The following is a 23,140-nucleotide window of genomic DNA, read 5'->3' on the forward strand; positions in this document are numbered from 1 at the left end:
GAGGAGCTCTCCAGGGAAGATAATCAACAAGGAGACTCCTCTCCCCCAAAGAACGGAATGGCAGAAGATATCACATCGGAAGGGAAACGTGAACACTCCCTCACACAACAATACTAGTGCACCAAGGCAAGAAGTTACATAAAGCATGAATGGACATTATTGGCAACTAGAGAGACTAACACTGGGAGTCTGCGATCCATTACGTAATTTTCTGAGAATATACTTCTTAGATGGTAAGAATTAATATAGAAATTATCATGTTTAGCAAGATAATAGCAGTCTTCATAATGTTCACTGTCCATTAGGCTCTAGAAATAGTCAAGATATGTACTTATTTTTGTATACCTCTTAGATATAGGGATGATGAATAACTTTATCTCTGATCTGAAGTTTGAATGTTTAATTAGTATACACCGCAATTCGGTATACCCCCAAAATACTAATGACTTTACAAGTGCTTGGCCTAACATGGCACCTTTCCCCCCTTTTTTCCTTAATTTTCTTTGATTTTGATCGTATTTGTTTGATAAGCCAATACGGTAGGAGTTAAATGAGTTTTAAACAAAATTGTTCTAATGTTATCTTTTTTCTGATTGTTTTCTTGATGCTGTGCCTGGGGTCTGCTCGTGAGGCTCTTGTAATTATACAAACACATCTGTTAACAGCTGAAGTGCCGTTTGACTCAATTTGATGGCTACACAAGGTAAAGCTCAATTATTGCATATTCTCACCCAAAATGTTAAAGGATTCAACATTCCTAATAAAAGAACTATGGCTCTGCTAGATTTACACAAAAGGGGAGGTAAGATTCTTTTCTTGCAGGAAACCCATTTTAAACAAAATAACACGCCGAGATATTTTTCTGCTCAGTTTCCCCAACATTATCATAGTGTACACCAACATAAAAAAATAAATGGGGTTAGTATTCTTATTCATAGCTCCATCCCATTTAAGGTGCTCCACACTGATAGAGACACTGAGGGTAGATTTTTATGTATAGTTGGATTGCTTTATGGCAAGCCAATAACCCTAGTTAATTTATATGTCCCTAACCTACGTCAAGACGTCTTTATTAAACAAATTACGCAGAAAATTATGGCTATCTCTAAAGGCCCATTGATAATAGGAGGGGATTTGAACATCCCACTGCATCCAGCGGTAGATAGCTCAAGTGATACTTGCTCTATACCACAAAAGGTCTCTAGATCTATCTGGCAATCTCTTAAATCACTAATGCTACACGATACATGGCGATATCTACATCCAAATAAAAGGGATTACACATTTTTTTAATTTCCACATAAGAGATACTCCCGTCTAGACTACATTTTCACTGATCATTTGGCCCTCTCATATATAAAACACTGTGAAATAAAACATACTACATGGTCAGATCATTCTTTAGTGGAATGCTCCTTACAGTGGCCGTCTGCTCCCTTACGCCCATTTGGCTGGAGACTGGACGACTCATTGTTGTTAGATCCACAAACAGTAGAAAACCTCACTAAGCAGATGAATACCTATTTTTCAATTAATACCACCCCAGATACTAAATTAAATATCATATGGGAAGCGCATAAGGCGTACATGAGAGGGGAACTTATCAAAATCAAAGCAGGTAAGAATAGGGCAAACAGAGAAATATACCTATCGTTAGCAAGTGAGATTGCAGAATTAGATTATTTAGCAAAACTTAATCCCAAAGATGAAGGAGTAATACAGTCACTCAGTCAGAAAAGAGAGATACTGAATGAGCATCTACAAATTGAAACTCAAAGGAAGATGTTATTCTTACAACAGAGGTTTTATGGGGAGAGCAATAAGACAGGTAAATATTTAGCCAGAGCCCTTAAAAAACAACAACATAAGTCTTATATATACTCCCTGTTAGCAAAGTCGGGATCTCACATAAAGGATACTTTATCTATAGCTAGGAATTTTCAGGAATACTACCATAAACTCTATAACATTCATACAGATAGACCTTCATTGTCCCATAGCGAGAAGTGCACGCGATATCTGGAAGATATAATCCTTCCAAAATTATCAGAAGAGGACGCACAATCATTAGAATTGCCTATTAGTGTAGAGGAGATTCAAAAGGCAATAATGGATTTGAAGCCTAATAAGGCCCCGGGGCCAGATGGCTTTACTGATCGATATTATAAAACTTTTAGGTCCCAATTGAGTCCACATTTGGAGCGTTTATTCAACTCTATCTCTGACCAAGACTGTTTTCCAGATACTATGCTCCAAGCCCATATAACAGTTATTCCTAAGCCTGGGAAACCGTCCACAACACCAGCTAATTTTAGACCTATTTCGTTATTGAATGTGGATTTGAAAATATATGCCAAGATTTTGGCGGCTAGAATGAACGATTTATTACCTAAATTATTGGACGAGGACCAGGTAGGATTCGTAAAAGGCAGAGAAGCTAGGGATAATGTTGGCAAAGTAGTTACCCTAATGGACCATGTTAAAACTACTAAAACCCCAACTGTCCTCCTCTCCACAGATGCAGAGAAGGCGTTCGACAGGCTGGACTGGACCTTTTTACACTCCACTCTAATTAAATTTGGCTTCCCCTCTAAATTTATTTCCCAAATTCTAGCCCTGTATTCAGGCCCATCAGCACAGGTAAGGGTCAATGGTCAGCTGTCGGACGCCTTTGAAATCCGTAATGGGACAAGACAGGGGTGCCCACTGTCCCCCCTGCTTTTTGTGCTATCACTGGAACCCTTAGCGAGTCGTATTCGTAATAATCCAGATATTGTAGGCATAAAAATCAATAACACATCTTATAAACTGGCTATGTTTGCGGACGATGTGCTAATGACCTTGTCCAATCCAAAAGCTTCTTTAAAAGAAGCCCAAGAGGAACTGTTAAAATATAGGGAAGTATCCAATTTTTTAATTAATTCAGCGAAATCTGAAGTGTACCCGATTAATATTTCAGAGGACTTGCTGAGAGACATAAAACTAATCTGCCCATTTAAAATTAATCCCGCATCATTAAAATATCTAGGCATCTATTTAACTTCAGATGAAAGTCAATTGCGTAAGTTAAATTATGGGAGACTCATAACAGAGTTTCAATCTCTGACCTCTAGATGGTTACCAAAGCAAAATATATCGTGGCTGGGAAGAATCTCGGCAGCTAAAATGATTTTATTACCAAAAGCTTTATATCTTCTTCAGGCACTGCCTATAGGGAATGTAACTAAAGATATATATACCTTACAGAAAATATTAAACTCGTATATCTGGCAGAGAAGACCACCTAGACTTCCACAGTGCACCATCTATACCCCCAGAGAGGGAGGCGGCCTAGGAGTCCCTAATTTACACTGGTATAAAGTAGCCATCTCCCTGGGTAGAGTAGTGGACTGGTGTAGACATAATAAGTTCTCCCACAAAAAACTGGTCCAGTTAGAGAGTCAAGTGTTAAATATACCACATATGAGTGGAATATGCTGGGCGCCATCAATCTCAGCAACTTTGCTGCATATAAGCAAACCTTATAACATTTGTAATGAGACCTGGTCCACTTGGCTATACTATAGAAATAGATTCGCTAAGATATCCACACCTTACGCACCATTGACTACATTGCTATGTAATAGAGAATTAGAAGAAAGCAGACCTGGGGGTAGATGGACTTATAGTGAAACGAGTAATTTGGAGAATTTAATTCCGATATCTAGTCTAGTAAAAGATGGAAAATTACTCAGCAGACAGGTTCTACTGGAGCAAGGTTATAATTATTTCCAGTCGTGGTATACTTATCACCAGATTAGATATTACATATCAACACATAAAAACAGGACAGACTTACTGCAGGCTCCAACTGCATTTGAGTCACTATGTTTGGGTACGTCCCCAGTGTTGACAGGAATAGTTTCCACCATTTACAAACATATCAGAGACATACACCTCCCGACTAGACCCACTTACACACAGAGATGGGAAAAAGAGATGAATACGCAAATTTCCACCCAGCAATGGAAACGTTGGTTTTCCTTCACGGCTAAATCTTCACACTCATCTCACTGTCTAGAAACTAACCTGAAGGTGCTGCTGAGGTGGTATCTAACACCCAACAGACTGAAACATATGTTCAGGTCTGCTAGTAATAAGTGTTGGAGGGGTTGTGAGACAGAGGGCAATATGTGTCATATCTGGTGGGATTGTATACACATACGTCAGTTCTGGAGAGATATCTATAAAGAAATGGAGAAGGCTACGGGCCTTAGACTAGAGTTCTCTCCAAATCTGGCAATTTTTAATGATCTTTCCAATGTCCCTTGTAAATTACGACGTATTCTAATTCAGATTATGATTAATGCAGCCAAAAGATTGATTCCAAGACTATGGAAATCCCCGCAAATCCCCTCTCTTGATAATTGGAAAAAACAAGTGGAATTTATAATTAAAATGGAACGGTTCTTTTATTTCTCTCATAATAGATTAAATATATATCATGATGTTGTTTTCTTATGGGAACAATACAAATTTGCTGAAATACCTTAACAAGCAGCAGATAGTACATGTGATCATTGGGTGATTAATAACTAGCGGTTAGCTGTACAAGCTATTAATCTAAATAGAGAAGAGTCATAAGACACGAGCCTCCGAGCTGCCCTGGGCATAGATGAAACATATATTAGAAAGTATTGTAATTGTTGATCATACGAGTTAATGGTCTATGTTGTTTGTTGATTTTTTGTATTTGCTTCTTGTTTTTCTTTTTTTTTTTTTTTTTTTTTTTTTCCTTTATATTTAAATATTCTTGTCACGATAGAGATTTAGCATAACTGCTAATTAGATTTGATAAGTACATGGAAATTATACATAGATATATTCAAGCTTTGATTTCGAGGGCAGATAGCAAGGACGCTGATGCAAAACTGAACTATTTCTAAACTATATGCCCGAATTAAGAGAAAATGTTTGTATGTTTTGTTCAAATTGTTTTGACATACCCGAATCAGCTACAGAGACTTTTGAAAGATGGACTTTTAGATATAAAAGAGATATTTTTCATGTATATGTCTATACCTGATGAGATGTTGGGTTCTTGATGTATATGCAACTTTTCAAATAAAAACCTTTAAAAATTAAAAAAAAAAAAAAAAAAAAATAATAGGAATAGTTGTAACAGATTCGGCTTTAATATTCCTTTCACTCAAGATCGGAAAGAAGTATAAGAACCTTTAGCAATAACATAAATCTTTAACAACCCACAATAATCAAGAGATGATTTCTTCAGGCTGTTGAGCACAGTGATTACTAATTACTTACTTTCATTTTCAAATCATTATAATCAGTAACATCCAAAATGTTGCAGTAATGGTTACACCTGGATCCTAGTGAGCTATATTATGTAAATATTGCTTAAAGGTACACGAGCCCCAACATTTTCTTTCATGGTTCAGATAGAGCATACAATTTTAAACAATTTTCCAATTTAGTTCTATTATCATTGTATTTCATTCTCCTGTTGTCCTTTGTTGAAGGAGCAGCAATGCACTACTGGGAGATAGGTGAACACACCTGGTGAGCCAATGATAAGAGGCATATATGTGCAGCCACCTATCAGCAGCTAGCTCCAAGTAGTGTATTACTGCTTCTGAGCCTACCAAGGTATGATTTTCAACAAAGAATACCAAGAGGACAAAGCAAATTTAATAGACGTAAATTGGAATGTTGTTTCAAATTGCACGTTCTATCTGAATTATAAAAATGTAATTTGGACTTTACTGTCCCCTTAATAATATATACGTTTATCAATGTCAAAGTAACTAAACAATGTCATAAATAACACCAGTTCACCCAGTTTATGAACTAGTTCACTTCAGGTTTATGAAATTTAACTAAGGTGAAACAAGTTAACTATCCTATTTACCTTGCAAATGTTTATTATATTATATTTTGTTAGGCAGTAACACCAGAAAAACCAATTTCTACAACATTTCTACATAGAGCCTCCCGCACTTACTATATGATCCTTACTTCATTCTCTCTGCTATCCTTCCACTTCACATATACCCTTCTATAACCAATGTTTTGTCAGTCTCAATGCAGTCTGCCAGTCACACTGTAGGACGGTCCATTTATATATTTTTTTCATGCTATCATGTATCTACAAGAACTTTCATTAGGTTAAAGCAGGAGAACTAGATATTTGCCTTAAAACCATATTACAAAAAAGGTTTTCAAGCCTTGTAAACAGGGTTCACTTTGAGCAAATGTTAGTTATATAAAGTATTTTAAAATGTGCTTAGTGATTACATAGAAATCCAACTGCACTCCACTGATTGTGCCTGGACCATTTTTTTAGATTCTATAAAGTAGTAGTCATTTTTTTATATACATATAATACGTTTTATAGTCTGTAAAAAAAATCATACAACAATATTTTATGCTGCATTACCTATAAATACTATTGCAGTAGAAACAAAATATAATATTTTCTTACCTATACTCCCTGCTCCTAAGAGAATACAGCTTAAATGCACAGCCCATGGCTATAACCAGAAGCAATCCACATACAAGGCTGCCAATAAGTGCTGCGGTGATCACCTTCCTAGGCACAATAACCAAACAATTCTGCTCATCGCTTCCATCCTGACAATCTTCCTGCCCATCACAACGCCAGGTCTCGAAAATGCACAAGTTTGTGCCACAGTGAAAATTCCCCGGCTGGCATGTGAAACAGTTCTTTTCATCTGAGCCATCTGGGCAGTTCTTCTGATTGTTACACCGATCAAGCAAAGAATAGCATAGGCCACTTCCACTTTCACAAGGGTAGTTGTTGCTTTGGCAAGATGAACAATTCTCTTCATCTTTCCCATTTGGGCAGTGCCACCAGCCGTCACACTGCTGACTTTCAGAGAAACAAACATCTCCACTTCCACAAGGATGCTCTGATGGAAGACAGTAACCTTTGACCTTGTAAGTTGCGTTAAAACCATGTCCTATACTCTTGGACCATGCATGGTAAGTTAGAGTGAGCTGGCCATTTGCAGACTCTACGTTAACAGTGTGCCGGTTGTTGCGATATGATAATGTTTGCATGAGTCTGTCACTATTCTCACCAATGCCATCAAACACTTGCACATAGTCATTGTATCCCAGCATTAAATCCATCTGCAAGATGACGTGCCGATTATCTTCAGTGTCGACATACCAAGTACACTGGAGTTCTGATTGGCTGTGGTCAGCTCTAAAAAAATCTGGTGATGCAAAGGAACCATAAAAATTGCCCAGCTTTTTGCCACATGAGAGATCGGGACAGTTCTCTTCATCTGAGCCATCACTGCAGTCTTTCACAGAGTTACAGCGCAGTTCATTGGACATGCACTGAGTAGACTCAACCATACTACATGGGAATGTGCCAGGAGGACATAGACTTGTGTGTGTCTCCATGGAGGGGTCTGTGCAATTCTCATCTGAGTTGTCCCCACATTCATCCATAGAGTTGCATTTCCAGGTACTGGGAATGCATTTGCCATTACCACACAGGAATTCATCTGCCAGACATGAAGTCAGACCCATTTTTCCTATTTAGAAAAAAAAGAAAGTTTTTCAAAGTTCAGTAAGATACATTTACTAAATGCATACAACACAAATATTCATTTCTACTGCTAAGGGACTGGGCAGCAGATAATTTCTTTACACCACTTACACTAGAATACAGTGGCATTAGGGGATAATAGCATATACCAAGAATCTGATTAATAGGTAAATTACCAGTGCAGAATAACCCAATTGATAATGGAGTGAAATCCCATCTACAAGAGAAGCTGACAAAATTTAGTGAAGCTTAAGAGTCATTCTAACTTTAATGTCAGCGATCTCTTGTATTAAACTATTCCCCTATGTTGTCTCAAAAGTGAGAATCTCTAGCACTGACACTAATATGAAACTGGCTAAAATAAATACATATTAATAAATTCACTTTTAACAAAATGATTATGGGCTAGATTACAGGTGGCGCCCTAACTGTTGTGCGCAAGCGATATCAGGTTTTTGCATGCATCAGAAATAGTGAGCGTATTACAAGTTGAAAGTAAAAGCGAACATGAGCTCATTAACATTTTATGCGCGTCTGGTTAACGTGACTGAAACCTTCGCGTAAAGGATAGTGCATTAAAAAAGTTGCATAAAACAAATTAATTCCAAATTACAGATACACTGTCTGATAAAAACCATTCCTATAAATATTCTTTTTTAAAGGTATATGACAAGATGTTTGACTGCATTGGGCTATATTGTATATATGCATATCTAAATATATGTGTGTGTGCTTTTTATAATGTAATGTAAACCTCCCTTTGTATAAAGAAGAACTTTTCACAAATAACATCTGAACTTCCCACCCACTAAACAGAGAATATATCATTTTATTCTGCTGTAGCTCGTTGTGCAAAAAAAACAAAACGAAAAAAACCCATAAGCTTTATTAAATCCCTTCTATATATAAACCCACTTCCTTCTCCTCTTAGCAATACATATTAAAATGGGCACGAAACCCAAACTTTTTCTTTCCTGATTCAGATAGACCATGCAATTTTAATCAACTTTCTAATTTACTTTGTTCCTTCGTTCTCTTAGTATCTTTTTTTGAAAATCAGGGATGTAAACTCAGGGGCGAGCACTATATGGCAGCGGTTTTGCAAGAAAGTTTATCCATTTGCAAGAGCACTAGATGGCAGCACTATTTCCAAGGGAACTAAGCAAATTTGATAATAGAAGTAAACTGGAAAAAAAAATTAAAATTGTATGCACTGTCTGAATCACAAAAGAAAATATTTGGGTTTCATATCCCTTTAAAGGGACACTCAGGTCAAAATTAAACTTTAATGTTTCAGATAGAGCAGGCAATTTTAAACAACTTTCCAATTTTCTTCCATTAACAAAATGTGCACAGTCTTTTTATATTTATACTATTGGAGTCCCCAGCTTCTACTGAGCATGTGCAAGAATTCATAGAATATACATATAGGCATTTGTGATTGGCTGATGGCTATCACATGATACAGGAGGAGTGGAAATAGACATAATTTTGAATTTTTTCAGTAAAAAATCTACTACTAAGTGCTATTGCATTGTCTTGTTATCCATGCATTTGTTGATTATGCAAATCTACTGTGTTTACTGGTCCTTTAACCTTTTAACACCGTTCTGACGTTCTATTCCACCCTAACCGCGCTGGGCTTTAGCATCGTTAGGACGGAAAAGAAAGTTATAGCCGTTTGGCTGTACTGAAGCCAATAGCGCTCCCAGGATGTGATCACGGTCTGGTGGGCGTGCCTAGCGTCATAGGGACGCCCCCTGACCCGATCCCATCATTGAAATCTCACAATCGCGTGCACGTTGTTCCGATGTAGACAAATTAACCCTGGCATCAAAAGGTTAAGGTCATATTATCTTTTAGTAGCCATCAGGGAAATAAGAAACATACCTTTTCTGCTGCCAGTACACCCTTCTACTACAAAGACACTTTCCCTTGAATTATATTACCAGTATCACCAATTAAACAATTAATAAAAATAGGCCACATAACCAGCCCCCGATGCACACCACTATTACCTCATCTCTTAAAATACTCTATTTTACGTTAAGGATAAACATCAAACACCTTGCCATTATAAAACTTTTGTACAGTCTTGCAATAAATTAAAATACAAGTTGAGTATAAAAATGTTTACATTAGACTATTTTTGCTGCAATTATTTTTCAACAAAGCCAAGTATTAAAGGGACAGTCTACTGTAAAATTGGTTTCCCCTTAATATGATTCTAATGACTTGCCATACCAGCTGCAGAGTTTAAAATGTATGGGACATATCTCCTTTATGTATGTTCTTGTATATGAAATAGCTGTCATTGATAAATGAAACTTCACCCTAATGAAATGGGTTGAGCTTGCATTGTGAGCAGACCTAATTAGCTTATCTGTCTAATTATTTACACAAAATCTTATTTCTCACTGTTCACTCAAACAATAATACATAGAGAGAACAATGGAAAATTTAGATTGTATTATCTCTGTCACGCCTCCCACTGCGAGCATGATTTAACCTATAGATAGATGGCATTTTTATGATTTGGAGAGGTACAGAAGAGTCTCTACTGTTCATTTTAGAGGTAATGAATAAGAATATTGCGAAATTACAATTTACGTCTGAGTATAGCAAAACTAATATAATTTTTTTTAGATATTTCCCTACACGTCCAAGAAGGTAAGAAAGTCCAAAACCTTTTATAAAAAAGGTAGACTGCAATAATTATATACATTTTGAGAGTTGTCATCTTAGTCTATGGAATACAAATATATTGAAAGGACAAATGCTCCTTTATTTGTTTCAAGCAGCGTTTTTAGCTGCAACAGCAGCCCACAGCTAACAAAATTTACTGCACGGCTATTGGCTAAGAGGTGAAAACGTCACCTCTTAGCAAAAAAATTTTTAGCCGTGGGCTGCCGTAGCGTATATTATACTTCATAAATGAAAGTCTCCTTTATTTGTTTCAATAGTCAATCCTAGCGTTTGTACAAAGCTAGGATTGACTTTCACTTTAACTATAAGATCAAAAAAAGAAAAAGGTAAAAGACGTTTCTGTAAAAGGTCCATTTGTTACATAATAATGCCAACAACTATTTAATCCAGAAAATATTTTACCAAACATTGTCATTTCTTGAAAGATGGCACCATATTAGGTAATATATTTGGCAGAGAAACCTGAATTTAATTTTTCAAAAACTAGAAATCTGAAAATTATTTTGGCACCCAGTGAATTAAAAAACAAACATTAACAATTTGTTAGATATTGATATTAATGGTCATAAAAATAGTTTTTTCCCCCCCATACCATAAGTTACTTCTAATTGGAATAAAGAAGAATTTAGAATTCATGATTTGATAAGGTGTCAGGATTCAGGTGTAATATATCAAATGTGGGTGTGGTCTGCAGTATGTAGGGTAGACTTCCCGTACTCTGCAAGACAAAATAAGGGAACATCTCTTACAAATTAAGTGGCATAAGGATGATATCCCTATTTAACAAAATTTTAAAGAAGTGCATAAGTGAAGCACAAATACCCTGAAATACTATAAAAAGTGAATAAAGATTGGAGCGGAGGAAACTTGATAGTGTGATAGGCGTCTTAATGATGAAGTATTGTATAAATGATTGTCACTAGGGTGTCTTATGATTGTATCATTTATATCTATCTATTTATCTTGCGGCCCTCATTGATTTTTATTATCTGTTTTTTATAATCTGATTCTATCATCGTTTTTATTTTAAAACGTTTTACCTACTTGAAACATTTTATACAATATGGTGTTCTATATAAAGATTCTTGTACAAAATGTTTTTGTAGAATAATTATGTTAATTGTATTGATCTTTAAAAAATAATTGTATTGATTGTGAAGTAAATGTAATCACCAGATAATTGTCCTTTCTAGATTCTTTTGAAAGAAATTATTATACTTCCAAAAGAATTCTTGCAATAATTTTGTAAGATCTTTTATGATGATACCCTTTATTAGGAATATACGTTGGTAATATACCTACTTAAAAGGGATAGTCCACCTTATAATCTTTATTGTTTAAAAAGATAGATAATCCCTTTATTACCCATTTTGCACAGCCAACATAGTTATGTTAATAAAAATTTTACCTCTGTGATTACCTTGTATTTAAGCCTCTTCTGACAGCCCCCTTATCACATGACTATTTATTTATTATTTATTGACTTGCATTTTAGCCAACTACTGCAGTGTCATTCACAATCCACGGGCGAGAGCACAATGTTATCTATATGGCCCACATAAACTAGCAGTCTCCTGTTGGGAAAAGCAAATTAAAAAGCATGTGATAAGAGGCTGACTGTAGTGGCTTAGAAACAAGCAGAAATTTAGAGGTTTAAATGTTATAAAGTATATTAATATTACAATGTTGGTTGTGCAAAGCTGGGGAATGGGTAGTAAAGGCGTTATCTATCTTTTTAAACAATAACAATTCTGGTGTAGACTATCCCTTTAATGTTGTAACCAATTATACAAAAACTCTATAATATTGGGCACATCTTTTTTCTTATTTACCTTGTTGCCGTAAGAGCATCTTTTAAGACTACAACTCCCATAGTTGTTAGTGCAAGAAAGTCTGGAAACCAGAATTAACCTACCGGAAGTGATTTAACAAGTTTTTCTAGAACCGGAAGTATCTCAGTATAGAGTTTGTTTTTTTGGCGCAGTTTTTTTATTAATAAACGTAGGGAAAGACCAAACTTCGGTAGAAATGTGTTGACTATTGGGTATTTCTATCTGGTGGGCAATAACCTATTAGGGTCTTTGATTGTACTGTACTGTATTGCACTATTTTTGGCTGTGTGTTTTTTACAGGTTCTCTGAGTGGACTTATTTCAAGGTCTATAGGGACACTGAATGTAATCGTCTCTGTCTCTGTGGATATAGCCATCTGAGAACTGTACAATTGTTACATTATATTTATACAACATAGTTGAAGTGACGGCGCTATATTTTATTTTGGGACATTTTGTGCTTTTGTATTTTGTAGTCTAGATTTTATGGTTGTATATTTTATCTGTTCTGTAAATAAATTTAGATATGGTACTTAAGCATTTACATGCACTGCCTATTTTTTGGTAGCTCTGATTCTTATATTCCCTTCTAGGGTTTTAGGTTTAGTCTGTACCATATATCAGCATACACACCAGTTATTTATTTTTTTGTACCATGATTTAATCTAAACCTTCTAGGTTTTTTATAACCAGTACTTAAAGGGACAAGGCTTGTCCGTATCATTTTTATGAGCAAATCTTGCAATGCATTGCAGTTCCTTATCACTTCAGCTGAGGCCAATTCAATAATAGATATACAGCAGGTGAATTCTGCTCTGTGCTCTTTCAATTATCAAAACTGGAAAACTCACAATTTTCAAAGTTAAATTACAGAAAGGGAAACAAAATAAAAAATTAAAAGGGCCATTACAGTGATAAAATAAAATGCCCTAATTCATTAGAGCATGTCGTTTTAGCATTAGTGACGCAGCAAAGCTATGTGTTTAACCTCCGCAAAGGGGTTAAACAGATAGTGAAAGTACTTTTGAGGACCTTAAGTCGCACAACTCAGTGACTATAATGGCCCCATAAAGTATTTAGCAAAGTTATGTTATAATGAATATGAACAATTAAACATTTTATAATTGTTGCAATCCCAAAGGGTTTCATGTTCTTCAGGCCAACATTTTAACAATTTAAATGGACAGTTAACCTTGTAATTACAAAATATTTCTGCTGTCTTGCAATAAATAACCATACTAGTTGTAAATGTGAATACATTGGCACCTTGTTTGTTGCAGTTGTTTTTCAAAAGCCAATGACAATTCAGACGTGTTAGTGGAGTAGATACAGTAAGCCACTGTCATTTAGTTAGTAAAACATTTTTTTGCATGTTTGTTATCTAATCATAGACAGATATTTGCCAGTGTTAGGCTTTTGATGCCTGCCATCTGCACTTCAAGTCCTCAGAAATGCTAAACTATTTATTTTTAGAGTTACATTTCTGGAAAGAGGAGCAAAAAAATAATGATAATTTATTGCAAAGTTGTTTTACTATGCAAAATTAAACATTTTATATTACACATCAATAATAGTATATTGTCCCTTTGACTATTCTTGAGTCTTGTCCAAAGGAGCACAGGCTTTGTCATTGTTTGCAGTAAAGAATAATGAAATACATCTACTATCTAACCCTGATCTATCACTTTAGTTACAAAAAATATATATAGATTGGACTAACAGAATCTTCCTGCAGTATATCTGTGATGTCTTTGATCCTATAAATTGCTTTGACGTTTACCTTTAAATAAGATACAATTCCGTAATAAGAGAAAGATGTTTTTTTCTTCCATACCTCTAATATAGGACAGGCGAAATCCCTGAGACTGTCCTGAACTCAATGAGTCAGAATGAAAAAAAATCCAGACATGATCCCGTGAGGACGTGAAGGCCGGTGGAATGGAGGAGCCACACACTTTATATTCTTCTCTTTTAGAAGACGGTCGAATCACAAGCCAGTCGATGGCGCATTTTGGAGAGTCTTCTATGTCAAAGCTCTTAAAACTGGTAAAAAAATAAATAAAATCAGGACAAAAACAAAAAACATGAATATGAGAAGCCGACTACATTTTACGATGTATAAGTAAACCATTTGTTTCACATTCCTAGCTTTTTGGGTTAATTCTAAAGCTATGAATTTACATTAAACATCTCCGGCTCATAAACTACTTCCATATATTCTGATAGACTCAAACATTTGTCAAGCCCGTTTTTAATACATTTTATCAAGAAATATAAGCAGTCGGACAGGAAACAAGGAACAGCTCTTGCTTGAATCAGGGTGTCTTCTCTATTAAAGCGACAGTAAACTCAAAATTAAACTTTTATAATTCATACAGAGCATCCAGTTTTAATATAAGATTGTGCACAATATTTTTAGATACACACTTTCTAAGGCATCAGCTACTACTAAGCATATGCACGAGTTCACAGTGTGTACATATATAAGTTTGTGATTGGCTGATGGCTGTCACATGATATAGAGGGCCAGTAAATTGAAGAAAATGTTGAAATTTGAAAAAAAAATCTACTGCTCATTTAAAATTCAGAGTAAGTGCTATTGCATTGTCTTATTATTATGCAAATCTACAGTATTTAATGGCGCTTTAATGAGGTGACAATCTATACAGAAAACATAGAAGTTACCAGCTGTGCCCTATAACTCTTACGCATTTCACATGGGATTACTCATGCTACATCAGGGATAGATATCTGTACCTATATATATGTGTGCAGGTGTAGTACCGTATTGTGCATAATAGAAGTGAAGTACCAGCTCATTAGTAAAAAACATACAGGTAGTGTTAAAAATTTAATAGCTACTATAGTCTATACATACAGGAAAAATTGTTAGCATTGAAAATAACAATATTGTGAAAAACAAAAAATAAAAATAATAATAATAATAATAATAATAATAATAATAATAATAATAATAAACCAATAAGCAAGGTTTAAGCAAATACTTATCACTGAACATTAGTGGCTACGATGAAAATGGAACTAACAACGAAACAAAAAAAAGAAAGAAAAAATTTATAATAATATGCCAGAAATATTCTCATTTTAGAATCTGCAAACTACTGATTTTAAAACAATCTTACTCTTATATTCTTTGCATGTTCAGGGGCTAACCGGTATTTATTGTCTTGTTAATGTTAGCTCAGATAAGTCACTTATTTATAATCAGCAATCTCAGAATAATTGAATTTTATAACAAAAAATAAGCTTTACATTGAAAACAATGTTTCAAGCACCACAAAAGTGGACAACCAAAAATAAAAAATAGTCTATTAGTCTGTGACAGAAAGACACAGAGGGAGAGAGGGGGGGTTTGGTTTGTTTCTTTTTTTTTAAGAACAATAATTGTTGTTATCTATATGTAACAATTTACAACAAAATTAGGACATAAAGCAGATACAGATGTACATATGAAAATATAGTCCACAGAAAAGTATCAGGATATGGGCATATAAAAGAAGGTACGCAATTAGACTAAACTGTGCTTACATAAGATTGAAGAATAAGACCTTTATTTATTTATTTATTTATTTTTTATTATTATTATTATTATTAATTTCCCCAAAGAGCTTTATTATAGGAATAAAGTAGTAGCAGAAGAACATACCAAGAAGACATTCTTTATACCAAAAACAGCTGTACAGATCATGTGTACAGGTGCCGCATATTAACATAGGCCAAGAAACAAGTTCCAGTCATCGGCACTTCATTCTCCTTTTTAAGTTACTTTGATTCAAAAATAGTTAGAGATGGAGTCATTAAACAATTCTATTAACAGCTAGAGTCAGGCTAAAAAAAAACTCATCATGAAGATAAATAGGGTCCATTTTACATACAAAATGATTGTTGTGGGTTGTTGTATCCTTTATCACTGATCAACAGATAACAATTAAATAAGATATTTTAACAAAGTTCTAGTTTGTACAATGGGTTGTTGGCTGCTTCACATCCCTGGATTTTAGAAAAAAAAATATTACTTTTCATATACAATTACTGACATTGGAATTAAAAGAATGTTAAAAGTCTTATGATGAAAAATCAGATATTTATGTAATATTTGCTCTCCTAGTGGACTTTATTCATCCCAAGTCAACCGCCTCTTGAAGGAACACAGCAAGTGCTCTAAAGTCTAAACTACTAAACAATTCAGAATATCTCAAACTAAAATAGGATATTTTTAACAGGCTGTTGGGAAAACAAATGACCTAAGTGAAGCAGTGAAAGGAAGACTGGATATCAGAATTTAATCATTGGAAAGACAGAAGGATAAACAGATTTACAGACCACTGGTGCTAACAGCAATCTGTTCTCTAGCAAATGCACTGAAAAGATTCTCATCCACTCTCTTATCTCCAGACTCTGTTAGGATAAAACATTTCTAATTTACAAGAATGATTTGCCCCTTTTCAAAAGAAAGAAAAAACAAAATGTATGCTTACCTGATAAATGTATTTATTTCTTGAAACAGTGAGTCCACGGATCATCATCAATTACTGTTTGGAATATCACTCCTGGCCAGCAGGAGGAGGCAAAGAGCACCACAGCAAAGCTGCTAAAAATCACTTTCCTTCCCACAACCCTCAGTCATTCGACCGAAGGAAAAGGAGAGAAATAACAAAAGATGCATTGGTGCCTGAAGGTCATAGAAAATAACTGTCTGAAAACAGGGAGGGCCGTGGACTCACCGTGTCAAGAAATAAATAAATTTATCCAGTAAGCATAAATTTTGTTTTCTTTCTAATGACACGGTGAGTCCACGGATCATCATCAATTACTGTTGAGAATCAATACCCAAGCTAGAGGACATAGATAAGGGAGGGACAAGACAGGTTACCTAAACAGAAGGCACCACTGCTTGAAGAACCTTTCTCCCAAAAGAAACCTCAGCCGAGGCAAAAGTATCAAATTTGTAAAATTAAGAAAAAGAATGTAGAGAAGACCAAGTTGCAGCCTTGCAAATCTGTTCTACAGAAGATTAATTTTTGAAAACCGTGGAAGAAGAAACAGCCTCCATGGAATGCTGTCCAGCAGACTCATAAGCCAAACGAATAATACTCTCCAGCCAAAGAGAAAGAAACAAAGCCGTAGCTCTCTGACCCTTGCGGTTCCCAGAGAAACAAACAAAACAGAAGACTGGCGAAATTCCTTAGTCGCTTGCAAGTAGACATCTAGGTTGTGCAACAAAACGCTCCTTAGGCGAAGGATTTCTTAGGAAGGAAACCTAGCTTAGTACGAAGAACCACCTTATCAGAATAAAAGATAAGATAAGGGGAATCATACTGCAGCGCAGAGAGTTCCAACACTCTCCGAACAGAAGAATAGCAACAAGAACCAAAGCTTTCCAAGATAACCTTTTAACATCTATGGAATGTATAGGCTTAAACGAAGCCTGTTGAAAAACTCTAAGAACAAGATAAAGGTTGCAAGGGGAAACCACTGATCTAAACACAGGCCTGAAACTGACCAAAGCCTGACAAAAGGAATGCACAACCTGCACGTCCGCCAAACACTTATGTAGCAAAAAGACAATGCAGGTCCCTTAGAGAACTGACTGATAAACCCTTTCTCCAGACCTTCCTGAAGAAAAGAAAAATGCTAAAAATCCTGACTACCCCAAGAGAAGCCTTTTTATTCACACCAGTAAGGAAAGGTATGCCATATCTTATGGTAGTTCTTTCTTGAAGCAGGCTTGCAAGCCTGCATCAAGGACTCAATGACCATCCGCTTAGACAAAACTAAGTGTTCAATCTCCAAGTAGTCAGCTTCAGAAAAAGAAAAAAATCGATGAAAGAAGGGACCCTGAATCAGAAAATATTTCCTCAGAGGCCGTCGCCAATGTGGAAGAAATCCTGAGAGGCCATGCAGGAGTTAATAGAATAATCGCCGCTCTCTCCTGAGATACGAATAATGACTCGTAGAAGGAGAGGAAAAGGATGAAACAAGAAGCCAACCTGAATTCCCAAGGAACAGCCAGATCATCTACCAGAACTGCCTGTGGATCCCTTGACCTAGAACCCAGATAACTTGGAAATCAGCTTAAACGTTGTCAAAAACAACTCCGCAACCCCCATTTGAGGCTTAAGTTGGAAAACACCTCCTGAAGGAGTTCCCACTCCCCCAGATAAAAGGTCATCTTCTCAGGCAATTCGTTTCCCAGTAGTCCATCCTGGGAATTGGACTACAGATCAACAACAATTATGAGCTTCCGCCCACTGAACAATCCAAGTCACCTCCTACATGGCAAAGGAACCAGAGTTCCTCCCTGGTGGTTAATGAAACCATTGAGGTGATAATGTCTGACTGGGACCCAGTTAAGGACAACTGAGGCCAATTATAAGAGCATCATAAATCGTACCCCACTCCAAGATGTTAGAGAGGAGAGCGGACACTTCTGAGTCCATAATCCCTGCTCTGAAATAAAAGACTCAAACTGATTCCCAGCCCAGCAGGATGGCATCCGTGGTCACAACACCCAGGAATGTCTCTAGAAGCACGCGCCCTGAGACAACTACTCCTGAGAAAACACTACGGATAGAGACTCTTGTCCTATGAAAAATAGCAAAGGGAATGATGTCCAAGAGAACCATCAGACCTTCCCTTCATACATGTAGACACTGAAAAGTGAAAATAAAAACAACTGCAACTGGATCCAAACTCTTAACCTTCTGAAAAACCGGACCACAAGAGCTCGTTGTTGGCTGGATAGAGGACATTAAACTTCCGCTTTAGAAAGCTAGCTGACACCAGAAGGACGCGTCAGATCAGAAAGCAAGAGCTTTCTGGTTCAAACCCATAATCTTCTGCTCCGACATCGGCGGATAAGCCACATATCCCTGCAGAGAAAGGAAAGAAAAGGGATAATCCTTGATTATCAGACATCTGATAGAATCGTCTCCTATGATATAGAAGATATTAAAAGTCTCAATTAAATCACCCTTGAATCCAGATTCAACTCACATCAATGAGTAAGAAGAATGGACAAGATCTCTTGAAATATAGATAGAGTGCTTGAATAAGGATGACACCTGAAGAAGAGCACCCCTGAAGTACCTCATGACCATAAGGCCTTTCTAGGATGACAAGACTCAGAAACTTGCGAAAATCCCGATAATGGGAACAATAAAAACAGATCCTTCAGTTCTATGTTCATGCTGAACAGGTCCCCTTGACCCAAAGAAGAATGGATACTACTTTGGAGGACAAAACCTGAGGAAAATACCTAGATTCCGTTCCCAGACTGGGACGGGAACTATCAACTCTAGAGAGGAAGGACCTGAACACAACTCAAGGAAAAACTCTCATCATACCTGGACTGCAGATACTCTAGAATGAGAAATCTGCCAGGGGATCCAAGATAGGACTCCGAGAAAAAAGACTGACCTTGCTGAAATAGAAAGGGAAAACCCTTCCTTTAGTCTTACTCCTCGACTAGTAGGAATACCAACCCGACACGTCAGGAGATAATTCTGTCCAAACAAGGTCTCATCCCTGAAAAAAAACGCCAGAAGCATGGATTGGAGGAAATATAAAATATTTAACCTGCAACACAGAACTATAAAGCTCAAACTGTACTGCAAAGCTACGCTACAGGTAGGCTTCTTGTCTGAACAAGATTCCAGCAACTAGCACAGCAAGTCTAATAAGACAAGACATTGTTCTAAATGAACAATTAAACCTCCAGCTTCACATCCCGGGATCCGAAAAGGGGCACCACAAGGATCGAAGTTCTCAGAGCCATGGTAGAAAAATACCCTTCTACTTAAGGCACTGTGCATTCAATGGGGACAGCTACAGGAAAATCCCTTGAGGGACGGGAAACCGGGAGAGGTATCCCTAGCTTCTCCTAATCCTGAGAAAAAAATCCAAAGCACGTCTAAAAACACTTCCTCTTAGGAAGGAACATCACAAACCTTCAAAGTTGACAACGACAATGTCCAAGTAGCCAAAACCTCCTTTAACAGTACACGAGGCGTGCAAGCATACATCTGAAGGAACCACTTCAACGTCAGATGAAGGGATTATACTGTCCAATTCTGAGATTTCACCCTCAGAAACTACCAGCGAGTCCTCCTCATCAAACTTAGGAGAGAGAGAAACCTAATCAGTACAACATGGAGCAGCAACCGTACTATCTGAAAAAGAAAATGTCCTCTTGCCCTTTTTTCCTAAAATTAAAGAAAAACAGATAAGGCCGGAGATACCGCAAAGGGTACCTGAGCTGCAATTTCTGTAGGCACATAACTCCTCCAGGAGATTAGAGGAACTGCAGAGCACTGGGTGTGACGTACATGAGGCCTGGGACGTTTGGGGAGAAAGCTGTTACACTGTCAGAACAACATCATCCTAAGAGACATGGTTTTCAGTAGGCAACAACTTATCTCACCATGAGAAAATTAAAGCTTAAGCAAGCAGCACAGAGATGTGTAGAAAAGCAATTTGCACTTCCAAACATAAATTAAATAAAAATATTTTAATAAACATTTCAACATTAAATGTGAAAATAATGCTAATATGTACTGGCACTTTAAGAAGGACACAGCTAGTGCTCCTAAAATAAAAAAAGGCATAACCTGATGGCACTACTCAATCATGAGAAAAATCCTAGCACTAAACTAGGAAAACCCATTAAGCCAACTCTGCCCTAAAAAGTTAAACTGAAAACAAAGAAGACACAGTATGCTGACCGTATAGCATATCAGCCATCCTAATTGTACCACTGCGAAACAGAGGAGAAATAATCAGTGAAGAAAAAAACTTGCAGGATCGCAATATTAAACTTAACTGCAGCTGTACTAGTCACTCTGCACCAAGCCGGGAACAACAGCGTAGAAAAAACGGCCCAACGACAGACAAAAATTAATGCACCCAAAACGTACGCCATTAAACACGGAGCAGAATTAATCTTCCCGCCACTAGCCAACCGCGATAGTGATCAAAACAAAACAAAACGGAAAAACAGTATCATATAGCCGTTCACAGAAAATACAAAAATTTTCTAAACGATGTATAGATTAAACATGAAGTTAAGAAATAACATCTTCTCTAGGAGAATCTTGCAATATGATTCTTGCTGCCGAGACCTCAATAGAAACTGCATATTCAGAATAAAGGGATCTCCATACGAACAGTGCTTAGACTGTGGAGACTAGGCTGCCGAGTACAACACACCCTTGTGAGAAAAGTACAACCCAACTAAAGTATGATCCATCATACTGAGTATAACGCCAGTAGCTTGCTTAGCTTAGCCCATAACACATTCACAATTAGGTATATAATTAGCCCCATCAAGTATTAATCCCTGTCTCTAAGTCACACAAACATGCTCTTTTCCCTGCCTGTCAGTATCCTTCCAAAGGATATAATTGTCCCATAACATGCTGCAGCTCACCCTAAAAGTGCACATTCTCCCAAAATTGGAAGATAAATGGCACGAGGTATGGAAGGAAGCCGCTCCTTACATGGACCTGTGATAAAAGAAAATACAAAGTAAACCTATTTTGGCTTTCATATACCAGGGCAGCAACATGCTAAGAAAATGCAGTGAGGCCCACCTCACAAGTTCTCAACTGCTCTAAAGCCACCACTGCCCTACTGAAGAGACTAATGTGGAGTACTGCTAGACCCAATCCCTGAAACAAGGGAGAGAGCAGAGTAAACCTACTTGGTCCTAAAATAATAATATCTTGATTGTAGTGATATTTCTTCAGCCACCAACTTTACTTCCTCCATGCATCAAGGCAAAGAGAATGACTGGGGGTTGTGGGAAGGGAAGTGATATTTAATAGCTTTGCTGTGGTGCTCTTTGCCTCCTCCTGCTGGCCAGGAGTGATATTCCCAACAGAAATTGATAATGATCTGTGGACTCACCGTGTCATTAGAAAGAAATATACAATTGAACAGGTAGAGTTTGCAAACATAAATCTTGAGTGGTAGATGATAATATAGGATAATTTAAATATAGGAGAGCCAGAGGAAACAACAGAGACTCTTGTACCTTTCTGTGGCCTATTTCCCATTGCTGTTGTAAACTGTGTAAACATCTCCATACACTTTAATGGACATTTATAAGCAAAAAAGAGGGGTACCAATGGCACTACTGTAATCTTTATTGAACCTAAATATCCCATTAATATTAAGTGTTTAATTGTAAACCAATTATGTTTGGGTCAAAGGTGCTGTGCTGTGCATGGAGTTACAATGCAAACAAAGAATATAAGAGAGGAGAGGAAAGGCAATTGCCTCTTATAAAAGAATACACTGATAGCACTTAAAGGTTTAAAGGGACAGTCTAGTCAAAAGTTTCATTATTCAGATAGGTATCAACTTTCCAATGTACTTATAACATTAAATTTGCTTTGTTCTCTTGGTATTCTTATTTGAAACAAAACCTAGGTAGGCTCATATGCTAATTTTCTAACTAGGGACTGATAATACTAAATGCAAGTCAATAGATAATAAACAGTCACAGTCATGTGATCAGGGGGCTGGAAGAAGGTTCCTAGATACAAGGTAATCACAGAAGTAAAAAGTATATTAATATAACTGTCGGTTATGCAAAACTGGGGAATGGGTAATAAAGGGATTATCTATCTTTTAAAACAATAACAATTCTATTGTAGACTGTCTCTTTAAGGGTTAAATGAACACCTCTAGAAGAGGGCTGTTAGTAGTTAAACAGCTTTCTTGAATTCACAAAATATGGAGCAACTTAATTAAAACTTTTATTAGAACACACAAAAATGGATTTATAAAATTAAAAACACTCTCAGAAACTTGAACACATGCGAGTATATGCTACTCTAAGAAGTTGATAGCCCAACACAAGTAGTATATTGTTAGCTAATCTGACTCTGGTGATTCCCCACCACACTAGTGTGCAAACCACTTGTACAAACTATAGCAAGTGTGCTCAGCTATTGCTGCTGGTCCAGTTCTATGTCAATTGATATGGATAATAGCAATGA

General features: G+C 36.6%; 1 protein-coding gene across 1 annotated transcript in view; it reads right to left on the reverse strand.

Annotated features, from left to right (window-relative positions):
* LRP3 (LDL receptor related protein 3) overlaps positions 1-23,140 on the reverse strand; it is a 197,218-nt gene that overhangs the window by 48,120 nt on the left and 125,958 nt on the right. Inside the window, exons 4-5 of the mRNA XM_053695069.1 lie at positions 13,951-14,159; positions 6,482-7,565 (exon numbers count right to left, since the gene is read on the reverse strand). Coding sequence (XP_053551044.1) covers positions 6,482-7,565; positions 13,951-14,159 — 1,293 coding nt within the window. The remainder of the gene's footprint in view (positions 1-6,481; positions 7,566-13,950; positions 14,160-23,140) is intronic.

This window comes from Bombina bombina, chromosome 1 (genome assembly GCF_027579735.1).
Source record: "Bombina bombina isolate aBomBom1 chromosome 1, aBomBom1.pri, whole genome shotgun sequence".
NCBI lineage: Eukaryota > Metazoa > Chordata > Amphibia > Anura > Bombinatoridae > Bombina > Bombina bombina.